This window comes from Leptonychotes weddellii, chromosome 10 (assembly GCF_054177405.1).
Source record: "Leptonychotes weddellii isolate Sample4059 chromosome 10, ASM5417740v2, whole genome shotgun sequence".
NCBI classification, from domain to species: Eukaryota; Metazoa; Chordata; class Mammalia; order Carnivora; family Phocidae; genus Leptonychotes; species Leptonychotes weddellii.
In genome coordinates, this window is record NC_138378.1 from 88,129,668 (window position 1) to 88,141,011 (window position 11,344).

An 11,344-nucleotide genomic window follows, 5' to 3' on the forward strand; every position below is an offset into this window, starting at 1 on the left:
ACCCAGCAGGGAGCCCGATGTGGGCCTCGATCCCAGGACCCCAGGATCATGACCTGAGTTGAAGGCAGATGCTTAATGACTGAGCCACCCAGGCGCCCAGTATGTTGGTTTTCAGGATACATTTTGGTACTGTGTTCCAGGAGCTCTTCGAGGCACTTAAAAATACACAGAAACTCATATAGTCTTCCCAACAACCCTTTGAGGTAGGGACTATCATTACCCCCATTTTACAAGCGGGGAAACCGAGGTTTTGAGACTTTAAGTCACTTGCTAGAGAACACAGGGTAAGTAGCAGAGCCAGGAAGCTGCTTTTAGAACTCTGCACTTAACCTAATCTAAGGCAGTTGTGGCCTCCGTCAGTTCCTTTGGTGGAGAAACATAGCTCAAGCCTGCTTTTAGGAGCAGAGTAAGTGTTGCCTGCCCCTGGTGGTCACAATATGAGGGGGGGTGGGTGAAGGGCGGGGGTAGAGGTTTGCACACGGCCAAGGGCAGGACGGAGGGGCAGCTTCTTGCTGGTGAAAAAGAGACTTCTCCCTGCCCCACTAGTTGAAGAGTCATGGGGGATGTTCAAGTGCAGCAGGGGTTCTCTGAAGGGCAGTTTCACAACTGGAGAAACAAATGACAAAGTTCTTTCTTCCACAAATGGAATATGTTTTTTGTTCAATGAATGAATATTTATTCAATGAACCCCCAAGTTAACTGCATAACAGAGAAGTCGTTTCTCTACTGCCGGCTTTTCAGGGTCCAAAAAATGTGTCGTGGGCATCTTCCACATGGGGAAATTTGTAGAACCAATGCTTCAGGCTAGAAGCTGGCAAGTGAAATATGACTTGGACCTGAGGCTGCCAGCTTTGAATTGTCAGGTGCTCCTTCTATGTGTGCAGAATGAACAGTTGGATGTTTGTGGTCACTAGCAGGCCCTGAGCCTAAATTCACAGCCACCTTTAGCATGCTTTCAGCCTCGGCCTGCAGCTTGTTTTTTTATTTTCTCCCTGGTCCTGAGGGCCAACTCTAATGAGTACCTTTTCCTATATTGATTTTTTTTAAAGATTTTATTTATTTGACACAGAGAGAGGACAAGTAGGGGGAGTGGCAGGGCGAGGGAGAAGCAGGCTCCCTGCTGAGCAGGGAGCCTGATGTGGGGCTTGATCCCAGGACCCCAGGATCATGACCTGAGCCGAAGGCAGACGCTTAACTGACTGAGCCACCCAGGCACCCCCTGATTTTTTTTTTAAGTAGCCTCCACCCTCAGTGTGGAGCCCAACACAGGGCTTGAACTCACGACCCTGAGCTGAGATCAAGAGTCGGACACCCAACGGACTAAGCCACCCACGTGCGGCACCCCCCGTGTTGATACTTTTAATCTCCAAAATAGCGTTTACCATTTTAGTTACGGTAAGTGAAACTTTTTAGGGGGTATGAGAAAATCAGTAAGTATTGGACCCTCTCCAAGCCTCCCCAGGGTGGCTTCCCAGCCACTCATCACCTGTGCTGCAAGTTAAGGAGGAAAAGCTCTTTTCCTGTCTTCACCCTGGCCCGGGTTCTTTGAGATGGGCCCTCCACAGCCATTCCCTCAAGTGTCTCCCATGAGGAGACTGGCTGTTCCTTGTCCCGCTTTCCAGGGAGCCCAGGGCACAGCTCCCACAGGTAGCCTCAGAGCCTGGAGCCCGCCCGGAACTGCGTCTCAGTCCCTGGAGTGGCTCCGGGTTCTGGTCACCAGATTGGTTTGGGGAGGAAGGGGGCAAGGGCAAGACTTTGTCTCACGGGAACTTTCTTAGCTTTCACTTCTGCTTTTTCACGCTTGAGGCACTTTTTCCTCTTGATACCTGTTCTTTTAAAAGTGCCTTGGTTTTAAAAATTAAGGTAGCAAAAGCAGTTTCAGGAGGGCAGGGAAAGTTCTCTGTTGGCCTGGTGCTGGCTGTGCGAGTGTGTTCACTTGATGATGTCTTGGAGCTGCTGTACACCTAGGATTTGGGCACTTTTCGGTATGTATCTTCTACCTCAACAAGAGTGAAGATTTTACGATTTATTACGAGAGGAGTATCAGCTCACCTGTTGCCACAAAAGAACAAAAGACAAGGTGATGCCAAAAGAGGCTCATCAGTTTAAACTGATGGGAAAATGGGGAGTCCACAGTGAAAGTGGGGACTGACCCAATAACTTTACTTTTAGGGTTTTATCCTGAAGACACAAAGACGTGTGCAGAGTTTTGGCAGTGGTATTAGAGTAGTGAAAAACTGGAAACTGGAGAATTAAATGCTGAGTGACAGTTAAATAAGAGTGGGCACAATCGAAAATGGCGTGCTATTTTGTCGTGAAAAAGGATGCCGTCAATGTTTGTTTATTAAAGCCATTTATGAAAAGCAGAGCGCAATCTCATTTTTAAAAATCGGAAGTATATACTAAACATACATGCATAGAAAATCATCAGGAAGAATGTACACCACAATATTAAGAACAGATTACACCTGAGGTAAAGAAGTATGGGTGATTCTTACTTCCTCATCCGAGTTTTTTCTGCCAGTGAGCGCTCGTGGCTTGTTCAGCTCCGTAAGAGAGGAAAGGCGCGGGTCGGGCAGCAGGTTTGGCTCTCCGCCTCCTCACCAGAGTCCGTTCTGTCGCAGCCCCACGTCTCCCGGTCGAGGGGAGGCCAGGGCCAGTGCTGGCAGCTCTGTAACAATCCCGCCTTCCCACACTGTCAGAAGTCCCTGATGTTCCAGGAGCCCGATCAGATATGGTATCACAAGTTTGGAGGCTCAAGGGGACTTCTGTTCAACTGTACTGATGCTCAGATCATACTTGTCAAAGGGGGGGTGTCTCTCCTCTTTCATGGGCCCCTCTGCACTGTAGGGGCTGGGAGAGCAATTTTGCCTCCACTTGGGGATTTCCCACAGATTGTCTTTAGAGATTGAGTTTTTCATTTTCCAGGATTCAGTTTATCCCTTCCACTTTGAGGACTTCCTACCCCACGTAGTTCCACATTTCATTATAAAAAAGTCTGATATTATTCAATGACATTACAGAACTCTGTGAAAGGCAGAAGTTCTCTTATTTTATAACCTCCTTGGGGCTGCGGGTGCAGTCATGGGTCTATCACTGCTGCTCAAGAAATCACTTGTGCCCTTACGGATTGAGACACAGCACCCCACGCTGAGACAGACGCCTCCAGAAGCAAGACCTGAATGGTTGGAGGAAGAGCCCTGAGACTTGCTGTGACTCTCTTCAAGCTGCTCCCCATCCCTGGATGTCAACTGAAGAGGTCTGGACCAAGTCATGCTGAGCACCACCCCCCCACCTCCGCCCCCAGCTCTAACCGCCAGATTCTGAGAACATGGCTCGCGGTAGCTCTGGCCTGCCCACCCTTTACCCCAATGCGTGCACACAGTGGTATCGTAACCCTTGTGGTGTACTGTAGAGGTACAGTCTTGTTTCGTGTCAACTAAGGAAAACACATAAAGAAAAAGTCACCCTTCCCACCCCCCCCCCCAAATAATAGAATGGATATATAAGGAAGGAAGGACTGTTGCTATTCTCATAGAGAGAGTGCTGTTTGGTCTTGTAGTGGCTGTCGTACAGGGCCCATCTCCATGTTAGACGTATTTCTCTGAAGGGCTGGGCTTGCCTCCTGGTCTGACCATGGGCCTGAAAGAGAGGCAGATGACCGACCATGATTGCAGCAAGAGCCCCCACAGCATGGTACTGTATCCATCCATGTCTCTCCGCCCGCCCCAGCCTCCCAGCCCCTGCAGGGTCTGTGAACTTGTTCCTGGAACACCAGCGTGGGACTGGGTGAATGACGTCAGCAACTCTGTCAAGGGCCTTACATTTGCCATCTTGCTGTCATAGCAACCTGAGGGTGGGGGGCACTGGGAAAGAGAGATTAGAGAACTTGCCCAAGGTCACATAATTGGAGGCGATGGAGCCAGGATCTGAACCCAGTTAGTTTAGCTTCTGGGAGCCTTTGTCAGGGCACCCATGGAGGTGAGAGAAGGAGGCTGATAGCCAAAGGTCATCAGTTGAGCTGATTCTCAGCCCCGGGGAGGATGTGAGCAAACCACCACCATCAGCCAAGCAGAACTACTTTATCTCACACAGACAACCAAAATTTGATGTCCCACTAAAAATGTGTGTTAATTCAGGACTGGGCTAGCACCTCCTAAATGGGCTGATTCATCATGAATGTCATGTCTATGCACACCGTCCTCCAAACCTCTCTGGAAGCTGAGCTGCCCTCAGTCATCACTGAGTATGTTAACTCAGGCATGTGGATCCCTCAGATGTGTTTACTCTGTATAGCTTTGTATTCTAGGGTTTTGCTCTCTGTTCATTTCAGAATGAGAATTTTCAGAGAAGATAGATAAGGGATGATTCTCCTCCAAAATCTCCCAACTGCACCCCAAGTACTTGCAAATGCTAAAGATCTTTCTTTGTTTTTAAAGGGTCCTTATCCCCTTGTTATACCGTTTATAATACAGGCATTGGAAATTCATTACATTTCCATTGTTAAAAATGATATGTATTGGGCGCCTGGGTGGCTCAGTTGGTTGAGCGACTGCCTTCGGCTCAGGTCATGATCCTGGAGTCCCGGGATCGAGTCCCACATCGGGCTCCCTGCTCGGCAGGGAGCCTGCTTCTCCCTCTGACCCTCCCCCATCTCGTGCTCTCTCTCTCTGTCTCATTATCTCTCTCAAATAAATAAAATCTTAAAAAAAAAATATGTATTTTGGGACGCCTGGGGGGCTCAGTCGGTTAAGCATCTGCCTTCGGCTCAGGTCATGATCCCGGGGTCCTGGGATCGAGTCCCCGCATCAGGCTCCCTGCTCAGCTCTGCTTCTCCTTCTGCTCCTCCCCCTGGTTTTATTCCCTTTCTCACTGTCTCTCTCTGTCAAATAAATAAGTAAAATCTTTTAAAAAATGATATATATTTTTAAAAATAATAATGCTATATGAGATATTGGAATTGGATTCCTGCAGAGAAATGCCAAGGAGTGTGAAATGCAAACCCTAGGTATAAAATTTGAAATATTCTCATCTACTGAAAGGAGCTGGTTATCCTTAAACATCCCCATCCCCCAAGCAGCAAGGAGCCTTAGCTTGGATAGAAGTTTCAGTTCTGATATTTGCAGTCAGTGTGGCCTTAGACAAGTCACTAAACGTCCTAATCCTCAATTTCCTCATCCGAAAAAATGGTGGTGGTGGTAACTACTTGAAAGATTGTTATAAAACTTGATATTTAAAAAAGAAATATATATAAAAAGGAACTGGTACTCTGTAGACTTTTATTAAGTGGTGTATTATTTTGATAATCTGAGAGTCATCATGTCTCTGCCGTCTTGGGTAGATTTCCTGATCTGAGCCGCTAATCTGTGAGATGGGGCGATGGTATCTATCACATGGGGTTGCTGTGTGGAGAAGAGAGATCCTGAGTGTAACCCCCATCGCGGTGCAGGGCTAGAGTAGGGCTAGTTAGATGTTAGCACAGGCTGTCTCAGCCTAAGTTCAAAGGACAGAGGAGATTGAGGCTTCTCTTCCAGGCACTGGTCTTTGTTTTGCTTGTTTTTTCCTGATCATCTCAGAATGATCATGGGCTGGAATTGGATCAGGAAGTCACTTGGGCTGCCAGATAGCTAACTGCTCCTGCCTCTGGGTCCCTTTTTTTCCATTCTAGTCCTTGGTGGTAAATCAAGGCACTACAATGGCACAGGGAAATTAGGAGCCTAGGCAATTGTTTATTTGGTTCCCTGAAAGACTGGCTCTCAAAACACTAGTCTCTCAAAAATCTACAACAAGGAAATAGAAAAAAAAGTTTTCTTAAGAAAACAACAAAACCAGTTGGATTCATCCAGATAAAGAGACCTCAGGTCTTTTGAGGAGCTAGGACCAATGGGGGGAATCCTTCAGATGGGATTTTTGGTGCTAGGCCAGAGAAAATTGAGATTTACGGAAGTCACACTGCTCTCCCCATCAGCCCAAACTGTGCTTCCATTTCCTCACCTTGCCAGCCTTGTGCCTCTCTTTGCTCAGGAACTATGCTGACTCCCTGCCCCCAGAATTCTACTGCCATGGCCTCTCTGGGAAAAGTTCCTGCCAACTGCAGCTTGGGAAGCTAGGACCTGTGCATAGGGTTGCCCAGGGTTAACAGGCCCAGGGGTTATAAAAGACTCACCTGGGACATTTGCAGACCCGTCTTTGGTTCCCTGAATAAGAAAAAGAAGGAGTAAAGTGACTGCCTCCCCAACACCGATAGTCCCCAAATAGATTTCCTCCTTCCCTCTTCCTATTTCTTTAGGATTAATAACTCTTGAGAGCCAGGTTAAGAGCTGCCTTTCCAGGGCACCTGGGTGGCTCAGTTGGTTAAGTGACTGCCTTCGGCTCAGGTCATGATCCTGGAGTCCCGGGATCGAGTCCCACATCAGGCTCCCTGCTCGGCAGGGAGTCTGCTTCTCCCTCTGACCCTCCCCCCCTCATGCTCTCTCTCTCTCATTCTCTCTCTCAAATAAATAAATAAAATCTTTAAAAAAAAAAAAAAAAGAGCTGCTTTTCCAGCCCTCTTCTCATCAGTTCTAAAAGCATTGCAAATAGAGATGTGGTTAAGATGGGTTAGTACAGTCACCCACAGTGGGACCCAAAGTAGTAGGGGGTTCACTGGGAAGTGGCCCAGGGTAAATCTCAACCGGTCACGGTTTTGACCCAGTCTTCCTGGGCGCTAGTCCCAGGGCCACAGGGGCACACCCTCTCCCGCTGGCGTTTGTAATAAACCAGAAACTGCACTCCCTGCAGCCTTCCCTTCGCCAAAGGAACACAATTCTGCTGCCGCTCCTGGGATAAGGGCTCTATCTTCCTAAAAAACGTCCCAGAGAGTGGAAAGAGGAGTGGAAAGCGGTTTCTCGAGTTCTGTCTCCAGGAAAGAAATGGACTGTGCCTGACCCCACAGTGCAGCTCAGGTCCCAGAAATTTCCATCCTATCTCCTGGCAAGGGCTGCCTGGAGCAAGCAGCGCACGAGGAGGAAGTGGGGCAAACCGTTTCGCCCCACTCCACGCGCCCCTAGAACTTACTGTGGTTGCAGATGATGGTGATGACCAGTGACAGGAGAAGGATGGCGCAGGTGCCGGCCAGGGGTGCCCAGATGTAGATTTCACAGGCGAAGTCCAGCCCACTTTTTTCCACTAAAGACGCCGACGTTTAGGAGCTGGCCCGGGATCCTCCAACCCACACCACCAGCTGGGGCCTGTCCCTCGGGTCGGGTCTCGGTTTCCCCACCATTTGGACAGCTTTCGGCTCTACCTCCAGGATCAGGGCTGAGCCTGGCAGGGGCTCTCCCCGCGGTCCGCACCGCCCCTGGCGGGTCCCAGTCCCGGCACCCCTGCGCCCGTCTCACCTGCGCTGCCCGCCGCAGGCCGGCAGATTCTCGGGCGCAGAGACATCGGCTGCGACGCGTTGGTGGGCGCCCGCGTGGGTAGTCGCGGCGCGGGCGTCGGGGTGGGCTTGACTGCGGGAGAAACGGGCCGTGGTTGGAGTCGGGCAGGGGACATCGACGCTAACCCTCCCCACCGCTTCGCGCGCCTTTGCCCAACGGGACGCCTCCTTCGCCCGCGCCGACCTCTGCACTCAGGGAGGGGAGATGAATTGGGGACCTCCAGGATTCGCGCTCACCCCTTCGCGGCGCGCGCCGCAGCCTGCTGGGTCCCGGGCCGGGCCAAGCGCACCAGGCGCCTCGGACCGGAACGCAAGAGCCCGCTCCCCGTCGCCCAGCCTCTCTCCAGGGCTCAACCTGCAAGCTTGTGGGCTTGGGTTGATAGCCGCATTGTAGTGACAAGCCAAGGCAGGCCCACAGAATTTAAGTAACTGCCCAGGAGCAGACAAGCACCCGAACTCGAGCCTAGATCCGCCGGACCTAAGAAGCCATCTTCAGTACCCCCAGCCGGATCTTAGCCTCAGTTTCCTTGTCTGTGAAGCAGTATTAAGTAGCCCCCACCCCCAAGGGCGCTAAGAGGTTCAAAAGCGGGGCGTCCGTGTCAAAAAAAGGGGTTCAGAGGTGAGCCCTAAACCCCACACCGAGAGGTGCCGCGCCCCGGGCGCCCGGACCTGGCAGGAAGACCGGCACGAAGGGGCTGAAGTACAGCCTGGAGTTGCTCAGGACAGAGCAGAAATAGTAGCCTTCGTCCTCCTTGCGGAAGCGCTGCAGGGTGAGGCTGTAGCGGTTTTCACGCATCTTCGTGCCCGAGATCTGTTTGGAGTCCAGCCCTTCCGCCAACTTGGTCCGGCTTTCGGAGAGGTACATGAGGAAGACGGGGCGGGCGGCAGGTTCATTCTTCTGGTGGAGCCAGGAACAGCCCGGCGCCGCGCTGGACAGCAGCACCTCGCACTGCAGCTCCACCTTCTGAATGTCCAGCTGTGCGACCACCATCGGCGGCGACATGCGGAAATGGCTTGGCCCGGCGGCCGCGGCGGCATCTGCGGGCGGCAGGCATCGAGGCTGAGCCCGGAGCCCCGCGCTCCTCGTCTGCCCCGCCCCCCGCCCTCCCGGACGGTCGCAAACTCACGGAGCAGCAGGGCCAGCGGCAGGAGCAGGGCGGTCACCCGAGAGGCCATGGCGCGCTGCGCGCGGCGCGACGCGTGCGGACTCGCGCTGGAGCGGGTGGGACAAGGAGGGGGGGAAGTTGCGCCCTTCGGCCGGCCGAGGAGCCACATTTCGCGCTCGGAGGATGTGATGTCACCCGAAGCCCCGCAGAGGAGAGTCGCCCTCTTTTTCGCGGTTGCCACCTTCCAGCCCAGGGAGGAGGCTGGGGTCCATGATCTGGGCCGTCAAAGCGGGCTTGCAGGGCAGCTGGGGACGGTTAAGAGCTGCGGGCTTGAGGATGAAGAAAAAGGCTCACAAATGACCTTTGGAAAAGGCTCTCTTGTGGGGACGGCAGAGACAGAGGGTAAAGAGGGATTACAAGAGGCGAAGAAGGTGAGAGTAAGCAGGAAAGCAGGGTGTCCACTTCCTTTGTAGTCACTCAGAATGGCTCTAGCAAGATGGGCACTGAAGCTTGGGGAGGGAGAGGCGCTGGTGACTTGCACAGGTCCCCAGCAGGGTAGTCTGGTGTTCAGCAGGAGGGAGAATACCAGGGGGCAGCAGCTACCTGCCCTGTGTGGGACTGGAGTCCTCTGCTGACCACACCCTTGGAGATTCCTCCCCACTGCTAAACATCACCATACAGCCTCAACATTTTTTCTTGGGGCCACTGCAACAGCCTCCACATGAGTCCATCTCTTGGCCACACCTTCAGCCACCCTGCCATGATCATGATTCTCATAAAGGGGATCTGACAGTGTCACTCTTGCAGCCTCCTGTGACTTGTAGGACTGGATGGAAGCTGAAACATGGCTTGGCTCAGAGCTTCTGGGTGCTGGCTCCTCCTAGCCTCTGCCCAGTCCCCAGGCCCTGCATTCTCACTGAACTTGACGTTGTCTAAACTCTGGACTCCTTGCCTTTGCTGTTCCCTTTGCCTGAAATACCATTCTGTTTAACCCCTGGCCCCAGCTCCAGTGCTGTAGGACGTGGACCTCATTCCTCTGTATCCTTGGCTTTAGGCGCTTGGCAGGGACACGTGTGAAGCCTGGGTGAATGCCTGGGTGGAGGCAGTTTTCCCTCTCAGGCTCCGGCACATCATACCCCCTTCCTTCTTAGCCATTGCTATCCTGAAACCTTCCAGCCCCAGTGAATACCTGCCTCTCCTTTCTTCAAGGTGCCCGAGCCTTCCCACTTTGAATCCTATAATGAATACACCTCACACTGTTGCTACTTGATTCTAGAGTCAAGCCACGTGGCATTATCTGTTCCATGTGTCTGCCCCATTTGTGGGTTTTGCCTGATGAGGACTGTGTTGCAGACACCCCTCCCCACCATGTCATATCATAGCTTGGGCTGAGCTGTGTTTGTAGAACTTAAATGTTGGATGGGGCTTTACAAAAAATTATTACCATTTCTTTTATTTCAATGTGTGCTCCCCACCCTTCTCAAATCATTCAAGGTGCTTACCCCTATGTAAGGGGTAACATTTAACATATTTTATTTTATTTTATTTTAATTCCAGCGTGGTTAATGTACAGTGTTGTATTAGTTTCAGGTGGACAGTAGAGTGATTCAACACTTCCATCCATCACCCAGGGCTCATTACAAGTGCCCTCCTTCATCCCCATCACCTGTTTCGCCTCCCCTCTGGTAAGCACTAGTATATTCTTTATAGTAAAGAGTCTGTTTCTTGGTTTGTCTCTCTCTCTCTTTTTTTCCTTTGCTTACTTGTTTTGTTTCTTAAATTCCACATGAGTGAAATCATATGGTGTTTGTCTTTCTCTGACTGACTTATTTCCCTCAGCATTATACTCTCTAGCTCCATCCATGTCGTTACAAATGGTAAGATTTCATTCCTTTTTATGGCTACTAATAATACATGTATAAATATACCACATCTTCTTTATCCATTCATCTATCGGTGGACACTTGGGCTGCTTCCATAATTTGGTTATTGTTAATAATGCTGCTGTGAACATAGGGGTGCATGTATCCCTTTGAATTAGTGTTTTCGTGGTTTTTTATAAGGACTACTTATTTTAGAGAGAGAGAGAGAGAGCGCGTGCATGAGTGGGGGGAGGGGCAGAGGGAGGAGAAAGAGAATCTCAAGCAGACTCCCCACTGAGTGCGGAGCCTGACACAGGGCGTGATCTCACAGCCCTGAGACCATGACTTGAACTGAAATCAAGAGTGCTACCACCATTCACAAAGATAAACTCAAAGTGGATGAAAGACCTCAATGTGAGACAGGAATCCATCAAAATTCTAGAGGAGAACATAGGCAGTAACCTCTTGGACATCGCCTACAGCAACTTCTTTCAAGATACATCTCCAAAAGCTAGTGAAACGAAAGCAAAAATGAACTTTTGGGACTTCATCAAGATTAAGCTTCTGCACAGCAAAGGAAACAGTCAACAAAACAAAGAGGCAACCCACAGAATGGGAGAAGATATTTGCAAATGACACTACAGATAAAGGGCTGGTATCCAAAATCTCTAAAGAACTTCTCAAACTCAACACCCAGAAAACAAATAATCAAGTCAAAAGTGGTCAGAAAAGATGAACAGACACTTCTCTGAAGAAGACATACAAATGGCTAACAGGCACATGAAAAAATGTTCATCATCATTAGCCATCAGGGAAATCCAAATCAAAACCACACTGAGATACCACCTTACACCAGTTAGAATGGCCAAAATGGTCAGAGAAAGAAACAACAAATGTTGGAGAGGTTGTGGAGAAAGGGGAACCCTCTTACGCTGTTGGTGGGCATGCAAGTTGGTACA

The 11,344-nt window shown here is 50.6% G+C and overlaps 1 protein-coding gene and 1 long non-coding RNA gene across 4 annotated transcripts in view; one reads left to right on the top strand and one right to left on the bottom strand.

The window, feature by feature from the left end:
• Window positions 1–2,325: 2,325 nt before the first annotated feature.
• Window positions 2,326–11,344, bottom strand: part of CD8A (CD8 subunit alpha) — a 35,339-nt gene continuing 26,320 nt past the window's right edge. The window contains exons 2-7 of one of the 2 annotated variants that reach the window (XM_081796748.1): window positions 8,545–8,852; window positions 8,087–8,455; window positions 7,380–7,490; window positions 7,057–7,167; window positions 6,167–6,197; window positions 2,326–3,642 (exon numbers count right to left, since the gene is read on the bottom strand). In XM_081796748.1, coding sequence (XP_081652874.1) covers window positions 3,591–3,642; window positions 6,167–6,197; window positions 7,057–7,167; window positions 7,380–7,490; window positions 8,087–8,455; window positions 8,545–8,692 — 822 coding nt within the window. In that variant the 5' untranslated portion in view covers window positions 8,693–8,852 and the 3' untranslated portion in view covers window positions 2,326–3,590. Of the gene's footprint in view, window positions 3,643–4,706; window positions 5,403–6,166; window positions 6,198–7,056; window positions 7,168–7,379; window positions 7,491–8,086; window positions 8,456–8,544; window positions 8,853–11,344 lie in introns of those variants that run through there. The other variant, XM_081796749.1, reaches the window with a different exon arrangement.
• LOC145715925 (uncharacterized) overlaps window positions 8,673–11,344 on the top strand; it is an 18,534-nt gene continuing 15,862 nt past the window's right edge. For both annotated transcript variants that reach the window (XR_014138212.1, XR_014138213.1), the window contains exons 1-2: window positions 8,673–8,954; window positions 10,108–10,208. This is a non-coding gene — a long non-coding RNA (uncharacterized LOC145715925). The remainder of the gene's footprint in view (window positions 8,955–10,107; window positions 10,209–11,344) is intronic.